General features: G+C 37.8%; 4 protein-coding genes across 9 annotated transcripts; 1 reads left to right on the forward strand and 3 right to left on the reverse strand.

Moving 5' to 3' along the window:
• Positions 1 to 1,128: 1,128 nt before the first annotated feature.
• Positions 1,129 to 14,252, reverse strand: LOC111021856 (protein ELF4-LIKE 3). 3 transcript variants are annotated; one of them, XM_088127380.1, is made up of 6 exons: positions 13,761 to 14,252; positions 7,378 to 12,371; positions 7,138 to 7,265; positions 6,940 to 7,042; positions 2,860 to 2,966; positions 1,129 to 2,064 (listed from the first exon to the last, which is right to left on the reverse strand). In XM_088127380.1, exon 6 carries the CDS (start codon positions 1,993 to 1,995, stop codon positions 1,675 to 1,677), a length of 321 nt encoding a protein of 106 aa, XP_087983506.1. In that variant the 5' UTR covers positions 1,996 to 2,064; positions 2,860 to 2,966; positions 6,940 to 7,042; positions 7,138 to 7,265; positions 7,378 to 12,371; positions 13,761 to 14,252; the 3' UTR covers positions 1,129 to 1,674. The 3 variants fall into 3 exon arrangements, with proteins under 3 accessions (XP_087983506.1, XP_087983504.1, XP_087983505.1); XM_088127378.1 differs by having other exon boundaries at positions 1,129 to 2,061; positions 13,761 to 14,249; XM_088127379.1 differs by lacking the exon at positions 2,860 to 2,966 and having other exon boundaries at positions 1,129 to 2,061.
• A 356-nt stretch (positions 14,253 to 14,608) lies between these two features.
• Positions 14,609 to 15,651, forward strand: LOC148209960 (Stress responsive alpha-beta barrel domain protein). Its single transcript, XM_088127373.1, has one exon. The coding sequence runs from the start codon at positions 14,775 to 14,777 to the stop codon at positions 15,540 to 15,542; it is 768 nt and encodes a 255-aa protein (XP_087983499.1). The 5' UTR covers positions 14,609 to 14,774; the 3' UTR covers positions 15,543 to 15,651.
• Positions 15,652 to 15,798: 147 nt separating this feature from the next.
• Positions 15,799 to 18,486, reverse strand: LOC111025837 (mediator of RNA polymerase II transcription subunit 20a). 3 transcript variants are annotated; one of them, XM_088127374.1, is made up of 5 exons: positions 18,089 to 18,438; positions 17,841 to 17,983; positions 17,540 to 17,724; positions 17,275 to 17,364; positions 15,799 to 16,248 (listed from the first exon to the last, which is right to left on the reverse strand). In XM_088127374.1, exons 1-5 carry the CDS (start codon positions 18,100 to 18,102, stop codon positions 16,006 to 16,008), a joined length of 675 nt encoding a protein of 224 aa, XP_087983500.1. In that variant the 5' UTR covers positions 18,103 to 18,438; the 3' UTR covers positions 15,799 to 16,005. The 3 variants fall into 3 exon arrangements, with proteins under 3 accessions (XP_087983500.1, XP_087983501.1, XP_087983502.1); XM_088127375.1 differs by having other exon boundaries at positions 17,540 to 17,721; positions 18,089 to 18,410; XM_088127376.1 differs by lacking the exon at positions 17,275 to 17,364 and having other exon boundaries at positions 18,089 to 18,486.
• Positions 18,487 to 19,199: 713 nt separating this feature from the next.
• On the reverse strand, positions 19,200 to 21,637 carry LOC111021882 (growth-regulating factor 5). Of its 2 annotated transcripts, none has more exons than XM_022298995.2 (3): positions 20,639 to 21,637; positions 20,106 to 20,547; positions 19,200 to 20,006 (listed from the first exon to the last, which is right to left on the reverse strand). In XM_022298995.2, exons 1-3 carry the CDS (start codon positions 20,823 to 20,825, stop codon positions 19,532 to 19,534), a joined length of 1,104 nt encoding a protein of 367 aa, XP_022154687.1. In that variant the 5' UTR covers positions 20,826 to 21,637; the 3' UTR covers positions 19,200 to 19,531. The 2 variants fall into 2 exon arrangements, with proteins under 2 accessions (XP_022154687.1, XP_022154686.1); XM_022298994.2 differs by having other exon boundaries at positions 19,200 to 20,015.
• Positions 21,638 to 21,774: the final 137 nt, after the last annotated feature.

Consider the following 21,774-nt stretch of genomic DNA (forward strand, 5'->3'; position numbering starts at 1 on the left):
AGGCACTGGATTATAAGAAGTGGAAAATAGAGACTAGTGAGGGGAAAGAAGTTCTTCAGGCTTGTTTTGGAGTTATTATCATTATTATTTTATTTTCAGAATAAAGTTTGAATAAAACATATCTGATTGGCTCTAGTAATTTGACTCATGCAAAATTCAAAGAAAATGACAATAACGATAAGATTGGAAGAATGAATTGATTGCATTATTAGAAATTTAGGCCGTTCAACGCATTTGGTAAAATGAAATAATCAGAATGTGGGTAGAAAGTGGATATTAAAAAATAAAAGAGAATTGTAGTTTTGCAGAATGTGTGGAAAAGGAAGTAAGTGATGATATCAGAAGACACCCAAATGATGCAGGTCATGAGATCAGAGACAATGAAGGAAAAATGGAAAGAGAAGAAGAGCATTATCTCACAAAAAATAATAAATAATAATAAGAAAACCAATATTTTTCAGCAATCAATCTTGTGGGCCTTCAAAATTAGGTACCATGGAATATGGGTCCACCAAACTCAAATGAGAGATGTTTTTTGATTTCAAATGTCTTCCATTTACCATATTCACAGAATGTTCAGCCAGATTTTCAAAGATCAAAATTTAAGTAACTTGTGCTTGGAGCAGTACAAAGGAACGAATCACAAATGATTTAATTTACGTTTATCTAACGTGTTTCTCGTTAAGTTGGTATAAACAAGTTTCATAAATCTAAATTTAAGTAACTAGTGAAATTAGCAAATTTGTTGTATGCGAGGTAAACAAATTATGATGCCAGAAGTAGATTTAATTCACAAGCTGAGACTTTAGGAATCCTAACTCCTTCTCATGACATAAATAGAAGCAAATAAACCCTTCAAAAGGTGAGAATAATAAAGGGTGAGGTATAACTAGTATAGAAGTTAATAAGAGAACATTAAGTCAAAAGGTAGGGTGAAAACTATGAAAATTAATGAAGCTATATCTTAAAACCAATTGATAATGAGATGAGTAACCATTTATATTACAAATCCTTATTAGGTCCCTTATTTTTTCAATATGGGATTCTAAATGAAAACCGTTCATTTTGCAACAATTATCTTTATGCATGAGGAATGCTAACATGTGGAGAATTGATATGAATAATAGATTAGATAAATCAAGCAGCTTATTTATGATATGAATTGATGCTAAGATTTTTAGTATTAGCATTATGAATAGAAGTATGGAGAAAAGAAAGAAAGAAAAAGAATAGGAGGGGATAAGTATGGAGAAGGTGAGTTCCAAAATCCAAATCCAACCCAACAGTGAGAAGCTTGGGGACCCTGTGTCATGTTGTTGGGTGTCACTGTTTTACTTGTCTGTCTGTATCTTTACAAGTATAGTGGTGTGTGTGTGTGTGTTTTTAACCTTCCCAATCCCACCCTGACCCAGCTGAGCTGACCCAGTCAAAGTTGTATTTCAGATTTCTGAGATTCTGTTGTTGTGGTGGGAATGGCCAATGGGTGCGAACCAAAAACACCATCCAAAGCTGCCATCTTCTTCTTCACAGTTCACAGAGACCAAGGGAGTTTGAAAAAGAAAACACAAATACAGTAATTCCAAGTTCTGTCTGAGCAAATAGACTACCAAATATAAGCTTAATTTTTGAATTAGATCCAGGGGACAGGGAAACACACAATCTGGGAAATTATTGTTATGGAGGAGAAGGAGGAGGTCGGTTCCGCTTGTAGCCAGGCTTGGCGTCGGGTTCCATGGATTTGGTGAGGTCGGCGTACAAATCCACAACCCTTCTGATGTTGTTGTTGAGCTCGCGGATGAGACCCACGTTTCTGCCCAGGTTGTCGGCCATCTTCGACTCCTGGTTTTGGTTAATTTCGTTGATCAGCAATCTGTTTTGGTCCAAAATTTTCTCAACTTCAACCAACTTCTTCTGAAAAGTCTGCACCATTTTCCCATCAATCGCCCTTCCATTGCCCACCGCTCCTCCTGAGATTGAGAATGTCTCCCCCTCCATTCTTTTCTTTTTTCTTCTCAAAAATATAAATCACTCCCACTCCTGCTTCTCCTTCTCCTTCTGCTTCTGCTTCATATCAAATCCAAATTTATTTATTATTTTTCTTCTTGCTAAAAATACACAACCAAAGTTGCAAACAATTTGCATATAAATTCAATATCTGTTTTTTCTTTTCAAAAGACCATCATCATATCTTCTTATCTGCACATGAGACAAGAACTGTAGCAGAAATCATCACCTCCATCCCCATGGGTGATGAGAGGACAAACAAGAGAAATTATCAATGTAAAAAAGATAAAATAATAATAATAATAATTTGATAATGAGATGTGGAAAGAAAAAAGCAGATCCCATTCGCGTTTCCATAAAAGGGAACTTTTTTAATGTACTGAGAGAATACCCACCTAGAGTTGAGAGTTGCAAGGAAGAACGTGTTCAAAGTTGAAACACACACAAAAACCAGTCAATGATGCAGAGAAGATGAGGTACTTGAATTATTCATCTATATTCTATATATAAACTAAAGGGGCATTTTAATTATTCAGAAATCAAAGAACAATCTTAAATTCAATAACTGAGGCTACACATAACATAACACAAGAAGAGAGGAGTAAAAGGCCATAAAGGCCATCCATCCAGAGCTTAGGAGGAGAAGATCTTAAATTAAATATTTTTCCCCCAAAAATTTGATTAGAAGAAACGAAAAGAATTAAGTTTTCCTTTCCTTTTTTCCCCCCTGTGATTGTGTTATTATTATAAATAATTTTTGTAGTACCATAGCATGTTATGTTATGTCCCAGAAGAAAAGAAAAAAAGTTGCGATTTGTGAATGAAATTGAAAACATAGATAATGGGTATTGGTACCTTGAAAATCTGGAACATTCTATTGTGGCGTGTGGGCAGAGGAGTCTGAGAGGAGCAGTGGAAAAAGATGGGAGATTGAATGGAACCTCCGACCTCCTCTGAGAAATCTAGAGAGAGAGAGAGAGAGAGAGAGAGAGAGAGAGAGAGAGAGAGAGAGAGAGAAGAGAGAGAGATTTGACAGTCAGGCTCGGCTACTTTGCCGTCCAAATAAAATAAAATATCCACCTGTTATTTGGCATATATTATTTCCATTTCTGCTGCTGGGTGTGGTTCATCAAATTAGATTAGATGGGGATTGCTTTGCTTGTGTCATGTGTGTTTTATTCAGATCCAAATCTTGAGTTGTACACCCGCCACCTGGATTTTGATTCATGCAGTAACGGGTAACCGGCCAATCCCAATCCCATTTCCAATTTTCCATTTCCACTACAAAAATTTCGTCCAAGGACTTTTCACGCCTAATTTAATGCATTTCTTTGTAATATCTCATTCTGAAAAAGATAAAAACCAAAAAAGTGGTTTGCCTTTCTTTAATTGTCCTGTCCACTAAACCAGCGGAGACGGATGCATTTACCTTTTTCATACCCTCAAACATTTATACATTTGGAAAGCCTCACAGTTATTTCTTTCTTTGCTTCATTATAATTAGAATATACTAAAACTTCTACCCCAAAACTCCAATTTTGGCCTACTTTCTGCCCTTCCATTTCTTATTTCAGAGTATTTATTTTAGGTTTTTTTTTTCAATTCGGACAGATTTGGAATTATTAAGAGGTGTTGTAGATTAATAAAGATCATTCAAAAGAGGAGTTACCAAATGCCACCTAATTTCGGTTGTTGACCAATTAGTGGAGCAAGCAAAATAAATGAATTACACAATTGAGACGAAGTTGTGTTGAATTCTTTAAATAGTAAAAAAGAAAAAATCTAAAAAATTCAACCATCATATATATATATATATATATATATATATATATATATATATATAAGTATAAAAAATTAGGGTACTGGGTTCGAACCTAGATTAGATTGGACTATTTTCCTTCCCCTTTTTTAATCAATTTTTTTAGTCCTTAGGGAGCAAAAACTTGACTTCACTTATATAAAAAAAAGAAAGTGGTATGATTTATCTCTAAATTTTAAAAAGTTAAATTAGACATTTATTAATTTTAAATTATTTTTAACTTATGTTGCATTTTTTTTTATCTCTCTCTTCCCTCTTCTCTTACTCTCTCTTCCATCTTCCTTCTCCGGTCTGGTTTTCTTCTCCTCCCTTCCATCTCTCTTCCATCTCTCAAATCGCATAATACAAATTCACAAACTCGGCACAACAACCACTCGTTTGAGAACGATGGTCACCAGTGCCATCGTCAGCAAGGACTACTAATTGATTCCCTGCAATTTTCGACCAATCCCAAATATTTTCAACTAAAAAATGGTTAATTAGACAAATATATTTTCAGCTCAACTCTACCTAGTTCCTGTGTGCAGGGAGAGAGCCATGAAATGACCCACAATTATTGCAAGGTTTCTGAACCAAATTATACAATAATCCATTTTCCCAAAGCTTGAAAAAAGTATCAATGGAGATTGTTTCCAATCTTTGTTATGGAGTTTGTGAGGTAGATGCTACTTCTGACTCCTTTAATTGGGGCTTCAACATGGGGGGTTTTATAGTTTTTAGGATGGCGAGACTGTACACTTAAAAAGTTTGATCTTTTTGGATGTTGGAATTCTCTACAGTGGAAGGGGTGCTTCAACAATGGAATCACTTCGTATAGAGAGGAAGAGAAAGGGAGGAGGAGGGAAGAGAGAGAAAGATAAAGAAAAATGTTAAAAAAATGCCATGTTAAAAATAATTTAAGATTAATAAATATCTAACTCATCAATATCACATTATCAAGACACTGGCAAAAGTTCAACTCCAAATACTTTTTAAAACTACTTCTAAATGTCAGACCAAATTGTCATATTTTTTTATTTTTTATTTTATAAGAAACAACTTTATTAATATGTGAAATTACAAGGGGTGAGAAAACCCAAATACCAAAGGTGTTATATGAAACTTCTCCAACTGGTAAAAAATGTATCCATGCTATAAGAGTAAAAAAGTGGAGATGCTTTATACCAAGATATAGCAAGAAATTTGATATTGTCAAAGAGTTTAGTGAAAGGGAGTTCTTTTTCAGTGAAGAGTCTACGGTTTCTTTCATTCCAAAATGTCCAAAAAATAACCTCGAAGGACGTGTTTCCAAATGATCGCCCTCTCTTTCTTGAAAGGATGGCCCACAAGAACATATGTGAGCAAATCCTTGATATCAATAAGTAGAGCCACCTCCCAATCAAATGCTAGTAGAATCTCATTCCAAAATATTGTTGCGAGGGGCACGTGAGAAAAATGTGAGGATGAAACGGTAATAAAGGGAAGCTTCCGCCGTAATCTATCGTGGAAGTTGATGGCCTTGTGAGTAAGCTCCCATATGAAGAATTTATTCTCCAATGGAGAGAAATGATAATAAAGGGAAGCTACAGCCGTAATCTATCGTGGAAGTTGATCGCCTTGTGAGTAAGCTCCCATACAAAGAATTCAATGATTTCACCCCATATAGCTTTATAACAAGAAGGGAAGAGATGTGGTATTCCTTTGTGTCCAAGTGAGTGAGGAGGGACTTGGTGGAGTAGCCCCTTACTGTCTAGAGGCCATAACCATGCGTCTTCCTCCAAAATGAGTCTGATGGGTGAAAGCTGATTGGAGAGTATGGCCATTCATCAATTTCGTCATCCTCGAGATCTCTCCTAAAACCGAAAGTCCCAAAAGCCAAGCTCATTGTTCCATGTCCTTCACACTTCACAGATGCTGGTTTTCTAAGAGAGAGAGTGAAGGTGAGGGAAAATTGTTACCAAGGGGGAACCGAGCAGCCAAGCATCAGACCGAAAGGATGTAGAAGCCCCATTTCTAACTTGTGATATTGTACGATCATGGACGAGATGCCAATTATTCAATGGGCCACGTGCATATTTTAAGGATTTGGAACCGGGATGCTTATAAATTATCAACTTGCTTTCTGCTCACCTCCAACTCTTTCCTCTCCATTATTACCAACTACATACATCTCTAGCCTTCCATTTCCAATTATTCCTTCCTTGATCACTTACAACTACCCAACACCACGACCTAATTTTAAACTTATGAACTTTTGATGCTTCCATGTCCTCGTCTGAAGCAAAATTTCATGCAACCAACATGCTCTGAATATTCAACCCTAATTCCAACAATCTTTGTTTTTCCATGTACAACACTCTTTCCTAGAAGGCTTGAAGTTTATTTTTTCCTTTTCAACAAAAGAACTTTTATTTCCTTGCGCCTTCTTTTAGTATACAGCCTAGTTACTTCTCGTCCCAGTAGTTTTTTTTTTTTAATTTTCCATTTTCTTTCAAATCTCACAAGAAATCCCTTCCTAATTCACTTCCCTCTTCTCCTACAACGATCCACCCAAAAATAAATATTTGAGTCATACCCAATATAGCATTTCATAAATTGAGAAAGAGAGGAAACCTAGCTAAATATCGTTCCAAGGTTTTTTCTACCATCCCCACAAATTGAGAATCGAGGCCCACTCAAAAGGGTGCATACCATACTTGTTCACAAAGATCCCATGCCACTGAGTGTCAGGCTCCATAAAGAAACATTACAACCATTTACCAATGCCCAAACCCCATGAACTAAAAAGGTTTCGTGACCACCTTCCACCTTACCAAGTGTGACCCACCCTCCTCATCAGCTACAGACCACCTTCTTCACCCATTAATTTTTTTTATTTAATCTGGTAGCTGAATTCTCTCTAATAGTAATTTATAGCAGTAACAATGATGAAAAGAAAAATCTTTATCTCCAAGTCAAACCTACAAGCTTATTAGGACATTAGTTCCTGAAAAGACAAGCTTCTCTCATTTCCTATAAAAAAAAGTTCCTGAAAAAACTAAGTGCAATAGCTCAAGAAAGTAATCTGTAAAGCTCACGACCCAACACAAGGAAGCAGATAAAAAATTGCCTAACTTCAGAAGAGATTGCAAACCCACCTTATCGTCATTGGATTTTGTAACTGTATTGTGAATGGAGGCCAGAGCAAAGAAGGCCCAAGTACAACCGTTGCACTTCTAAGAAAACATCGGTGGCTTCAACCTAGGCATAAGCACATCAAACAAATTTACAAAACATATCATTGGGAATACTAAGTATATCAGATAAAAAGAAAAATAAAAGGAGAAAGAACAAACCTGCACATCAGTGCATTCAGGCCTCTTTCCTCCCAAATAACTTTCTCCGACTGGCTTTGCTTGATACAATCTTAATGATGAGAATAACTCCTTTATTTAGGTAGTTGAGGCACTGTTAGGGCCTTGACCTATCATTTCAAATAGTGGGACAAATCAGATACATATTCACAGCAAGTGGATAATCAACACAAAATCATATAAAGAAGAATTGATGTTCAAAAAAATAGAAAATATAGAGACCTGGTTGTTGTTAACATCAACCAGAATGGCATTTGTTAACTTTGACTGTACTTCTCTAGTTTATTCTTCGTATCAACCTATTCAAAAGTTTCCATTAGTAATCAATTAGAAAAATCACCAGAAATAGCTGTAGTAAACAGCTAAAAATCAAATACTTATTACGTAAGGAACAAGCGCATCCCAAAAAATCCAGCATGTCCTTCGGTAAAATCTGACTGTTTATATTTATGATTGATAACAATTGATATGTTCAGAAGCCAATAAACAAAAATATCCTCCAAAACAAGAGAAATATAATATCTCATGAAAATATACCAGAGATTACTAATCATATTGGCATTAGCAAGCTTTGCCATTGTGTAGGGATGAATTATAGGGATAATCGATAAAATAAAACTAAAGCAGATAGGATACCCTGCATGTTGTACATGAATTATTCTCCCATCCAACTTAAATACCTTATAGGTGTATGAAGAGAAAAATAAATAAATAAATAACAACCAAATTAAACACAACAATCAGCCCTTATTTATCATTGGACCAGAACAAAGATGATGCAAGAGAAATCACGTACCAAATTGAAACAAATTATCACAATCTACTTATCTAGCAGTGTTCCAGCTAAAACTGATATAATAAACTTACATGCTCCATGCATAATAAAGAACCAAAAATGCTTGCGACAGTTATTGATAAGGAAATTGCTTCCTCATCTACCATGAGAGCACCTTGTGCCTGAAAATTGACTAGAAATGAGGCTAAATCAAGGAATCAAACAAGATATGTCTTGGAAGAGACTTTGACAAGAACCTCAAAGCTTATCATACCACATATGAGGCCATCATTAATCCTGAAAAAGTAATAATAAAATTGTCTAAGCCAATTCAAGACTTGTACTACATGATCCTGGATTGACGGTCAAGCCAGCAACATGTAGAATCGTTTCACTTGATCTATAATACTCCATGGGATGTCCATGGGATGCATGTGCTCCAAAGGTTGAAACTTAATAGATATGGCCCCTAACAGGGTATTGCTGGTAATACTCATATGATTTACAATGATCCATTCTTATTTTCATGTAAATTCAAATAAATTTAATTATTAAAGACAATGGCAAGAAAGCCACCTACAAAAGCACAATTGTTAATTTTTATAGAACCTTGGCCCATTCAAGAATGTCAAGTAGGTCAGGGGAATCATCCTGGCCAAATAAAGATGCATCCTCTATCTGTGTCATCAGCATCACTCCTAAAATTTATGCCTTCACCTTGAGACCCCTTGAGAACTACATCATAGTAATTGGATGTTAAAAATCAGCTTTAAAATGACTCAAAGTCACTGCTACATGTAATCAGCTTGATTAAGTTATATTATGTAGCACATTTAACATTAAAAGCATTAATGTAAGTGCAAATAAATCAACCTTTTAGTGATTATTCCACAAGTAAATAACCAATTGTTTATAATATCTTCTAGAGCTCTCTAATTGTCCCTTGGCTCCTCGTAATTTCCTCTAATCATAAATAATAGAAAGGGTGTTTCTACCTGAAAACCTACATATGAGTGTCAGAAGCAAAGAAAGAAAGAAGAAAAGAAGGGCGAGCCTTGTATTGTATGTCAACAAATCTAGTGATTCTTAACATTAGATCCAAATTTCAACGTCATTGTAAAAGATTTTTTTAACAAGATCAAACTATTTAGCATTAAAAGATGCAGTTAAAAATTTACTATCTACACACAAACCAAAAGGTGCAACCAATCTCTTATTAATATTCACGGAGTTCCATCTCAAAACCAATTGGCTACAATGTAGGATCCTTAACATATTCCTTCAAGACGGTGTCTCTTTTGGATTCACCAATCTTGGTCGGATCCCATTTTTGGACTGGATGCTCGTTTGAGTGTTTTGGACTCTGATATTATATTAAGATTCATGGAGTTTCATCTCGAAACCAATTGACAATGAGAGGAGTAGTCCATATCTATTATAAATTCTTATTAGGTCTCTTATCTTTTCGATGTGAGATCCTTAACATCTCTATGATGAATATGCTCTCTCAAAAGCATTAACAAGAAAATATAGATTCCATTAACCATCACAACCAGAAATTTGCAACTACCCAAGATCTCAAAGCAATCATTTTTTAAGTCTTTTTTCTTGGAGGAGATTTATTTTGCATCTTAATATGTGGAAATGGGGTGCAAAAAAAAAAAAAAAAAAAAAAGAAGAAGAAGGTAAAAATTGGTTAAAATATATTCAACACACCAACAAGCAAGTCAAAGAATGACAACCGAGATAGAATGCAATGGCATCTGTGTGTAGTATGTGATGGTTCAAGGATGAGTTGAGTAGGAAGGTGCTCTTTTAGAAACAGAAAGCAAACCAGATGGTTTCTGCACTAATTCTTCAACTAACACAACACTCATACAATGTCAAATAACCAGCAACCTGCAATGCATAGTTTGCTTGGCGGCCTGTACTACAAGGGTCCTATTTCGCTCTAATGGAGAAATAATCATGGTGAAAAATATGTAATCTCTAACCATATGCTCCATACGAAGCACGAACAAATTGTTCCCAGAGGAGACCCCCTTCCTTTCTAAATGGGTGGCCGTTCAGAAGGGAGTTTAGGAAGATGGACGGGTTGTTGTGAAGAGCAGCGTGCCAACCAAAGGTCCCAAGCAATCTGTTCCAGAAGTTTGAGGCAAAAATACAATAGATAAAGAGGTGTCCTGGTGTTTCAGCTCCTTTGTAGCAAAGCAGACAACAATTTGGTGAGAGGGCTATGTGTGGCAACCTTCTTTGGATCTTGTCAAAAGTATTGATAGCCCCATGGCTAAGTTCCCAGCAGAAAAAATTAATTTTCTTGGGGTATTTTCCTTTCCAGATGCTATAGAAGAGATTTTGTGGCTGCTGGTTTCCCGAAGATGTCAGATAGGAGTAGATGGATTTTGTGGAAAATTTTTTGGATGAATCAAGGGGCAAATCCATCTGTCTGTATTTGGGAGGGGCGACATGTTGTTGAGTTTGGTGGACAGTAGCATCCAATCTTGAACTTCGATGTCTTTAAGAGGCCTACGGAAGCAATAACCCCATGATTTTAGCATCTTTATCAGTAGATAGGGAAAACAGTCTGGGGTAGAGGGTTGCCAAAGTTTCTGTCTCAAGCCAATTATCGTTCCAGAAGCTGATGAGACTGTTTTCTCCCACTTGGCAGACTGCATTGGATCTAATGAGGTTGATGTGTGTAAGAATATTGCACAAGGGACTCTTGTAGGAGCTGTAACGATGTAAATAATTGTAACCCTCAACCACAGGGGAGATTGTATGTAAGCAGAATACAAATAAAATGTATTACAAAAAATGTCACTTTGCTTTAGGCGTTTCTGCAAATTCAACATAATAATTGAGACAAGTTACAAATACATGAAGTTCAGAAAGGTGATTCAAGTTAGAAATAAAAGTTCTCTTAGAGCGTAAATATCATTCAAATCCTAATGTATTCATAATATTAACAATGATAGAAGCGAGGTAGTGTTCATAACGTAGCCTAGAAATTTACACAGTTGATTACCAAAATAACTAGATAAGAAAACAATGTTGCTTGCAAGCGCAAACCTAGTTAATAATTACAAGAAATAGAAATAGTTAAGCACAATTTATAAATGATATAATTCTAGGGAACATGCTCAGGTGCTTGATAAGTATTAAGCAACACTACCAAAGAAGATTTTTAATGTCAAGAATGTTAGTTCTTTGTTTCTATCACATCTTATGTTCAACAACTTATTAGTTTTATATTTTTAAGTTCCAACTCATTTTCCAAAAAATAGAATATACCTGCCCAAGAAGGATCTTGTTCAACTCACTCAAGGAAGGAGTTATTTCGACAACATGAACCTTTAGACACATTATCAAATCTTAGGGAAGAAAGATAGAGTGATCAGACAAAAATCTGAAAAGGTGTTGCGGAAACAAACATTTAATTCACGAGAGGGTAGATAATCAATAGCCAACAATAGGTGAAACAATACGCCATATCTACTTTCTTCTAAAAATTTATGCTTAATTCATGAGAAAACACCCAATGATCAACCAACCTCCATGCCTCCTAGAAAGCAGAATGTAAGGTCCTTGTATTTGAGTAGTAGCTGTTCTCTACACGGTTAACAAATAGGACCTGACAAGGGAAGAAAATTCATAATTCAAGTACTGCAAAAGCAGTAAAATTATATAGTTTTCTAAGACCAAACTTGATTGATGATATAACTCATCTATGATTCAAGATGAGGTTCCCCCTGAGATTTACTCTGACTATTAAGTGAAATTCACAGTCTCCCAAAACCTTCTGACTTCCTTGCAACATATTGCTTCTGAAGTGCCTAAATGTCACAATTAGGATGAAGGTCAACAACAACCATGCTCTCAAAAATTCTATTTAGCTCCTTCAGAGATCAGATCCTAAAATTTTGCAACATAAAATATGTTGGAAAAATACTACAAACAAGAACTTCCAGTCTACAAACAATGAAAAAAAGAATCTAAATTACTGCCATTACCTAGTATCAGGAATCAAATAGCCCCATAATACATTATAGTATTAGGGAATAAGTAGAGAACACAAAATCGATAAGATTGAAGGAGAAATAATATCTGAATAACATAACCATATAATGAACTATAGATCTAATAAATGAAACATGTCAAGAAAGCTCAGGCACACTGAATGAAGAACCTCGACAGGTGCTGAGTTCAACCACTGATGCTTTTGGGCAGTGAGAACTTAAGAATTGTAAGTTCCTGCAGTTTTGACTTGAGGAGGACTTCCTTAATGCACTTTATTAACTTAATGCTGCAACCTTTGAAGTGCACAGCCACCTTTGACGTTCTAAGAATATATAACAGATGGAAGAAGAGAGCAAGGATAATATATAACAGTTGTTGCTGAAACAACTGCAACAGCCATGGCTCTTGCAACATCTTCTGCCGTCTGCAGGAAGAGTGGCAAATGCACCTCAAAAAAGCCGTGAAAAATATATTGTTCATTTCTACTTACATTAAAATGCAATTCAATAAAATGGTCAAATGTCTGAAAGCTAAAAAAAACCCTAAACATGATTGTTAGTCATCAATGTGTAATCATATAAATTGATTATAAAAAGCAAATAACAAGCCATCAAAATCTATTTAAGATTCAATTATTAATAGTACAACATAACCAAAAAACAGAACTAAGTGGCACTCGCCTGCTCAGTGTTTCACCAACAAATTCCATGAAATATCTTGCATTCTCCAAATTACATAATGTTAAATAAATAGCACTATTAACAATTATATGACATTAAGACCAATGACAAGTACCATATTTTATCAAGTCACTGAACCAACATCTTTAACAAAAAGAAATAGAAAAGTTAATTTAAAATGAAACTGTTTAGATTTATGATAGAGCTATAAAGGAAAACACATCGGACATTAAAATAACATACAACTGCATCCACCAACTAGCTCTCGAAATAGTCGATTATGTTAGAATGGACAGAAGGATATGCAATATAATTAGTGCGAAAATATTGACAAGATAAAAGACCACCAGATGAGATCAAATATTCCCATATTATTTGGATAGAGTTTATTTCTAGTTCTACTAATAAACAAGACCATTAAAGACATATTCAGCAGGGTTGTCAAATAGGTCCATAAGTTTTTTTTTTCCATGTCTATATTTAGGATGTAATTTGATATGAAACCCTAGGAAGTTGCAAACAAATACCTTCCACCGAAAGAAGATCCCTAATTGTCAATACCTAAAACCCCAAAATTAAATTAGCACAATCCCAAGAGAAGGATTAGATAACGGATTACCTTGTTCATCAAAGACCATTTCTGTATTTAGGGTGTAATTACCAACAAAATTTGGCCCATGAGCAATAATGAAATAACATTCACATGAATCCAACTATTAGTAATTATGTCTACTATTTACATGAAGCCTAAAGGATGTGTAACGTCATATATCATGCCAAATACCACATACATTAAATATCAAGAACGTAAAAATTAACTTGTTGCATGAGGAACTAGTTGATCAAAGCCAAGAGATAAATGAAACAGCCTTGACATAATGAACATAGTGATATAGACGTATATTAATACAATCAACAAACTACATCTGAAGCAAAAGCTATAAGAATTTAGACTCATAAGAGCTGAAATAAAAGCTACATCAAACTGAATGGCCTGTTATAGATGTCTGATTCTCCCTATAAAAGCTAGGGCTAAAATTTTCCGGTGATAAAGAGCCTAAGATTTGATATAGTATGACAAATTATAAATAACTACAACATAATCTTTAAATAATAAATGCAAGGAGAAGTACCGTCAACAATTTTATCCTGGTTTCATACTTATGCTTCGTTAAGCCGACACATATCTTTCCGCCAAGAAGATTCAAAATAGGAATCCGAATCTGGACCTGGACCTGGTTCTCCTCCAAAAACTCCGAAGAGGATGAATAGGAGGCCCTGACTTCAAGCAGCTTCAACGGCAGGAAGATGGAGATCGAAACCTGCGGATCCCCCAGCGTCCGACGAAAGTCGCTCATCATCTCAGGCCGAAAAAAACGCGAAGCTGTAAGAAGTAAATTGGGAAGTGAATGGACGCAACCTTTACCGTAGAGTGAGAGCAGGATGCGAAGGCGACGGGAAAGACGATTCGACGTTGGTGCACGGACTATGAGTAGGACTACTGCAACTACAAGTGAAGTTACGAGAATTGTTGTTGTCGACGATGACGAACTCATGATGAACTAGGAAGTCGAGGAAAAATAGCCCGGGAAAAGGGATCCGTAATGGAACGAAAATAGACCGATAAAGAAGCCGTTGCCATATTCACATAAACAATTTGCTAAACAAATTTCAAAAAAAAAAAAAAAAAAATCGTTGAAGAAGACCCGTTAAAATCCTCGTGTCACCAATTCAAACATGGTTCTTGGCACGTCATGATATGTTGGTGTTACAAATAGTGTCTCAATGTAGCATGAGATGAGATCATCAAATAATTAATTATTATTAGAGGTATCTTCACCAAGAGAGAGAGAGAGAGAGAGAGAGAGAGAGAGAGAGAGAGAGAGAGAGAGAGAATTATTAGAGGTATTAAATTAGTCTCCTGTGTGTTTTTAACTTAAAAGTAAAGTAGATATGGGGATGCGTTATATAAAATTAACGGACGGGATTGGATGGATGGTGAGGAGTTTTGAGAAGAGATTCTCTTTTAAGGCGGAGCGGAATCGGAGGGGAGAAGTTTGGTGTATGGTTGGCGTTGGAGCGCAGCGTAAGACGTCCCTGTCGGCAAAGGCAAATTCTTATATCGTAGAATTAGCAATAGCAATAGAATGCTCGCCACTGCGCTCCGCACCTTCTCTACGCTTCCCTCCAAACATCTCCGCCTCCGACTCCGTCCTCCCAACTCCTCCTTCACACTCAGACCCTTCTCCATCGACATGTCGGCCCACCCGGTCGAACACGTCGTCCTCTTCAAGGTTAAAGACGGCGTCGATTCCTCCAAGGTAACCCACATGCTCACCGGACTCAACGGCCTCGTCTCCCTCGACCAGGTCCTCCATCTCACCGCCGGACCCCTTCTCAGCGACCGCTCCTCCTTCAACTTCACTCACCTCCTTCACAGCCGCTACGCCTCCAAGGAGGATCTCGCCGCCTACACCGCCCACCCCTCCCACATGGACGTCGTCAAGCAACTTGTTCTCCCCATCTGCGACGATATCATGGCCGTCGATTGGATCGCCGATTCTCTGCAGGGCCCGCTCACTGCGCCTGCGGGCTCTGCCGTCAGAGTCACCTTCCTCAAGCTCAAGGACAATCTGGGAGAGGAAGTTAAAAGCCACATCTTGGAGGTGATCGGAGGGCTGAGGGAGAAATTGGGGCCGAATACCCAGCTTACCGTGGGCGATAACTTTTCCCCAGCCAGGGCCAAGGGCTTTTCAATCGCCTCCATTGCAATTTTCCCGGGGTTGAATGAGTTGGAGACGGTGGCTTCGGACCATGAAATGCTGGAATTGCAGAAAGACAAGGTCAGGGAGCATTTGGAGAGCGTGATTGTGGTGGATTATGTGGTTCCGCCGCCGCAAACGGCCAGTCTCTAAGCCCACCTACCATTAACTATTGTATTGTCGCTCCAAATTTCTGATGAACAATGTTGTGGTTGTTGAAATTTAATAAAAGCAGCGTCCACCATGATGTTGTGTTTGTTGAGTCTTTTCTGCTTTCACAGCACTGTAGCGTCCATTCCATTCTATGTTGAACTTTTTCAAGCACGTACATGATGATACAATTTCAATCAAATCTAGTCTTCCATAATTTGAATAACAACTAACAATAAATGAAGTTCAGATCTCAAACTGATAAAACAAGCAATTTATATCTTAATTTCTCATTGATTGAACTGTTTGAAAAAGAAGAAAAACAGCTAACATGAAGTTCAGATCTCAAACTGATAAAACAAGCAATTTATATCTTAATTTCTCATTGATTGAACTGTTTGAAAAAGAAGAAAAACAGCTAACATGAAGTTCAGATCTCAAACTGATAAAACAAGCAATTTATATCCTAATTTCTCACTGATTGAACTGCTTGAACTGTTGCGATTAGTTGCGCCATAACATTAGCATACTGGACGGCTGTGTGTTGAGGAGTGTAGTAATCCGACAGTCCATATTCTGCAAAGTTTGGTTCTATGTGCATGAAACGACCTGGCAATGAACTTTTTGACATGGCTTCTTGCCATACCTCGAAGAATTCCTCCATCAACTGTCTTGATTTCTCCATTGAAGAAATTGGGAGATACTCCATCTGCAATATACAGGATTTTAGTACATTATTGCATAACTATGACACGAGCAATATATGATCTGGACTGTCCTAAATGGTCCTCCATTCAAACAGCAGCTAAAAGCAATTTTCGTAATTGCAGCACAAAAATCTAACATGCGCACATTTGACAGAGATTCTATGTTCTAATTAAATCCCACTTAAATATGATTCTTACTCCCCAGAACTAACAATACAATACATCCAATATGATATACATTAGGGTAGGTTAAAACCAAATTACAGAACTGAACCATAAATTTGCTCGAGAAGTTTCAGATTTCCAACTTCAGCTCCATTCTCGGAGGGAGGCTTCATAACAGTTGCTTAGTTGCTAGCATATTCTATTTGGACTTGGACTTGACAATACAATAAAGAACATGGCAATGTGTTTTTGAAGAACTATATGGAAGGGGAAAAAGGATAACAAGAACAGATGATTGAAAGGTGATAGGCAGTCTATCTCGCTTTATTCCGTTTAAGGATGAGCACAACAATGAAGTCCACCCCAAGGAACGACCAAACCCTCTTTCCAAGCATCCAAATGAATTGAAAGACACTTTCCAAACTGAATAAAATCACCTATTTGAAAGTAATTAACTAATTCATGTGCAACAATAATAAAGATGGGCAAGGCCAAATAACGACTTCCATGACTACTCTTACACAGGCTTGCAAGGATATATTAACTAGATCTCACTACTTCTCACCATAAGATCGCAACCTTACATAAACGTTTCAGAGAAAATGATAGTTGATACTTCTATCAGATGATTGGCCTTTTTCTTCCACTTCATTGTTTATCAAAATGAGAACAACAGAGGCCATGTTAAGCATTAAGATAAGTTGAATCAATACTTCCTGTACCAAACATTGTTTTGACACAGCCCATGGGAAAGAAACTGCTCGCTCAGATAAAGAATATTGACATAAAAAACCAATAAGAAGAGCATGCAATTGTTAACAGACAAGAAAAGAGTTATCATGAAATGATGAAATGAGCCTTACCTCCATAACTATTCCTCTCAAATTCTCAGAATGGTTGGGAACAACTTTTCCCACTCTCAGTTGGAAATCCCCTAATTGGTATTGGAACCCCTAAAAAATAATAAGGTAAACTGTTTGTAACCAAAGATTTATCGATCTCACACGAACTAAAACAAAAGGGCAAAAGATCAGACACCAGAAAGCCACAAAAATCAACTTCAATTTTGAATTTCTGGACATGGGAAAGTGCAGTTTACATGAGAACTAGAAAAGTTTGGTGTTGAACCTCGAAATTGAGAGCAACGCGCAATTTGTAAGACTGCAACTTCTCCATTATAGTTTGAATCGTAAAATCAGCTTCTAAGACGATCCGTTGGCCACGGATTATAAGATAATACTTGTTTGGTTGCTCCGGCAGCGAGATTCCGAGAAAGTCGCGCGGGAACTCGGCCGCCGGTAAGTTTTGGTCTGCTGACAGATTTAAGATTCATTCGGGTAATTAAATCCCGACGGCCACAGCCCCCTCTCGAGAAAAAGAAAAAAAGAAGATATTCTTACAAACGACTCTATGAAAAGAGTGCAATTACCTCGTAAGATGGGCCTGTAAAAGGTGAGAGTAGCTTTCCACTTGCCCCCTTTAACGCCATGGATACTCTCAACACATTGAGAAACTTCGTTGAGGATCTGACTGTTAACAGTGCTGCCGGCATTCGGTTGCCAATGCAAAACCCTAGCCAAACAAGCAAACAAGCAAGGAAAACGATAAAAACTAGATCACGAATTAAATCCAGGCGAAAAGGGACGAGAATTTGGGGTGGGGTTTCTGGGTTTTTACCATTTTAGCGGCATACTCCCGGCCGTACGAAAGTCGCGGCGTGAAACGACGGAGGTAAGTCGGAGCAGGTCAAGAACAAGTTACAACTTTACCAGAAAGCCCAATGGAGAGAGTAGAGACGCTTGCCAGCCCAAACTTGAGTACTTGCCATGGCCTTTGGACCCATAGAATTCTTTGGATTTGTTATGTTATGAGATTCAACAATTTTGGTTCCCTCATTAATGGGCAGTGGAGGTGACAATGAACCTCGCTTCCAATTTCCGAAGGGCCACCACTCTGACCATCTTCTTCTACAATGTTACAGTTATTTGTGTCGGTTCTAAAGTTAAAAAACTTACGTTGGAAATCAAGTTCTTGTCATTCCAAACATAGCTCAGCTCAGTGTATCAATTACTTCCAATTTTTCACACCCACTTTATTATACTAAACAAAAGTTCCCCCTTTATCAAAAAAAAAAAAAAAAAAAGAAAGAAAGAAAGAATCTCCCTTATTCTTTCTTTCTTGTCCTACACTTACTCCTATATTGCATTGGCACCATTTTAGCATGAAACTACAAACAAGTAAACTGAAAAGGGTCGCAAGCAAAATGAATGGGAACGATTTCGTTGTCAAGAGGAGCAGTGTGAATTAGAAAAGCAAGTTGTCTGTGTTAGAGTGAGGGGCAGAGAAAGTGAGACAGGCGTAGGGTGGCCACCTATTTTCCTCTGTTTTTCAATTCGCCGGCTCAGACGGAGCTCAAAAATAAAAATGGGAAAGAAGGAACATCCCTTCTGTTTTCGAGATGGAAATCAAATGTGTGAGAATGAAATAGAATTGAAGTGAAGTATGTAGCCGACGCTTTTACAGTTGTGAGTAAAGAAAGGGGTCTGGGTGCAGACCATGAAGCCTAGCAAGGTGCTCCACGCCCACTGGGGGCCCTCTCCAGTCTCCAGTCTCCAGTCTCCATTATCATTATTATTATTATTACAAGACAACACACACAGAAGCTTGAAGGAAGCTCAGAACACAGATGCCAGGATACTTACCTTAGCATTTTTATCAGACCTCTCTGACTCGTCATTCATTACCTGACTATTTATAAAGTGAAGCGGATGGCCACACTCACACAGCATTCAAAACACACTTTGGATCCTTTTTTATAGATGGAACCCAACCACGCAGTTCACTGTTCCTGTTCTCTTCAGTCTTCACACACACATGCAAACAAATCCACTTACCCTCCCAGTCCCACCTCATGCAAACAGTTGCATTTCATTTTTCTCGCTTAAGTACATTTTTGGACATCACTCACAAGTCACAAACCCCACCTGGGTGGGGGGTCGTCAAATAAACTAAAATCAAGCAAACCAACTTATTTGTAATGCATTTGGGCAACACCTGGGTCATGGATCCTAAATACAAAGCAAATGCTAAATGCAGAAACCAAGATCTCAAAACCCCAATTCAGTTTTCATTATGCTTATTGGAATTGAAGATGGAGGAGAAGTCATGTTGCAATGAGTTGTTTGAAATAGACATCGAAAGCCGGGTTGCAGAAACTGAGCCAGTATTGGACGACTTATCATCCAAATCAAGCCACGATTCTCTATCTTTCGGAGACCATTCGTCAAAGAAGTGATGCATAATCTTCTGGGGTTCCTCTCTTCCCATCTTATTCTGCATCTCATAGTAATGCTCCTCTTGCTTGAGTTGCTTTGGGGAATCGCCAAAACTCTGCAGCTGCAAGTAAGAAGAGTAGTCCCCTTGTAAAGCAGAGCAGTTCTTGTGTCTGGAGGATGAGGAAGAGCAACTCATTGTCAGAGGAGTAAGCTGCCAGGAATCTTCCAGTGATGAAGCAGAGAAGCCTCTCATGTTCCCAGAATGTTCTTCCGACAGAAAAGGATGCTCATCACCATCTTCCTTCAGCCCATAAACATACCTGTTTCTTCTTCTCAGTTACAAAAAGAGTGAAATCATCATCGCCATCAGACATTGGTCAAAACAAATCTGAGACTTGGTTGTGTATTGTAGTACAAACCTGTAATCTGGGTTGTCGAAAAGCATGGAGGTATTGGAGTTTTGGTGTAGAGCAGAACCAGGGGGCCTTGAAGAAGAAGAACCATGTTGGTAGAGAAAAGGGTGGGGAGAATGAGTATTGAAACAAGAATGGTTATGGTTATGGGGGTCAGAGGGTAAAGAAGAGAGGGCGGAGTTCTGGGTGATGGATGAGATAGCTGGGGTGGATGGATTTGAGTTAAGAGCTGTTGCTGGTGTTGTTGGTGTTGTTGTTGTTGTTGTTTTCAAAACTTCCACAGGCTTTCTTGAACGGTTTTTGCCTCTGTGCATATGTCTCTCGCAGTATTTAGAATCCGGGTATGCCTCTTTGGAGCATCTCCATTTTTTGCCATCCGTTCTTCTGCACCTTCCAGGCTCCGGGTCGATTTTCCTCCCCGAACCCATCTGCAAATAGTTCCATCCAACTGCACACCACCCCAGCCAAGAACAATAATGTTGTTATGGGTGTCGAAATCAAGAAAAACAGAGAAATGGGAAGGAAGGGGAGTGGTTTACCGTCTGGATAGTGCTGAGGGAAAAGCCTAGAAATGAAGGGAGAATCCAGAGAGCTTCTCTTAATGGTGTAGAGCAGATCGGGAGGGACTGGGATGCCGGAGACCATGTACTTGAAGATGAGAGCTTGGTGCTCCAGCTCTTGCCACTGAGCTGCAGTAAATGGGAACCTACTGCTCCTTCCGCTCATTTCTTGCTTATTGCTTCTTGCTTCTTGCTTCTGGAGGAGGGTTTGCTTTGCCTTGTTTATTAAGAGAGGACTGGGAGGAGGGCTTGGGTTTGAGTAGAGTAGGTATATTTATTTCAGGGACCATTGGGGTGCAGAATCTTCTGTGCATGTTTAAAACTAATGGTTCTGATTATAATGCCGGATGCTCACTTCTCTCATATTATCACTGCAACTCTCTGCACCTTCTGCCACCCCTTGTCTTCTGACATCTCTACGGAAATCCATAAAATAAATAATGGAAAACAAAACAAAACAAAGGAAAGTAAACTTATAAGCATGCATCAGACAGACTAAAAAGAGTTGGGAGTCTGAAGCCAAATGCCTGCACCTCAAAAAATACGTACGGTTTAAGCTTTTACTGCAACTACCAACTCTTTTTTCTTTTTCTGTTCATCTACCCCAGAGCTTCAGACTGTATCCCAGTGCCCCCCACTTACCATTTTTCTTTTTCCTTTTTCTGTTTTCCAAACATGCCTCACCGTCTCTTTTTTCGATCCTCATCAAACAACAACTATCCCGTTCGTTTCTTTTCTTCGATTATTGCATCCTTTGCATTTCCTTTGTTGATTCATTTCAAGCTCTTTGTTTTAATATTAAACAGATACTGAGTTGAGTTGCCGTACCAAGTTCGTCGACAGAATAAATTACTGCCTGAACGAGCATTGGAAAAGTAAGCAGGTTTAACCATAGAACATCGGGTCACATTCGTTTTAACGCAAAAGGTTGAACGTTTTCAAGCCCAAACTCTAATTTAGAAAAAGGAAGACAAAACACAGTCTCTCTCTGTAAGTCTGTCTGAAATATGTACGAAACAGGGGAAGAGTTCGAAGCCAAACGGGTCTTTACTGCTTTGTCATTCAGTTCCTGGTCATCCTCAAAATAAAGACAACCAAAACAATGGTAGCTATAT

The sequence above is a fragment of the Momordica charantia genome (assembly GCF_013281855.1).
Source record: "Momordica charantia cultivar OHB3-1 chromosome 8 unlocalized genomic scaffold, Mcharantia_2.0 BLBB01000008.1, whole genome shotgun sequence".
NCBI classification, from domain to species: Eukaryota; Viridiplantae; Streptophyta; class Magnoliopsida; order Cucurbitales; family Cucurbitaceae; genus Momordica; species Momordica charantia.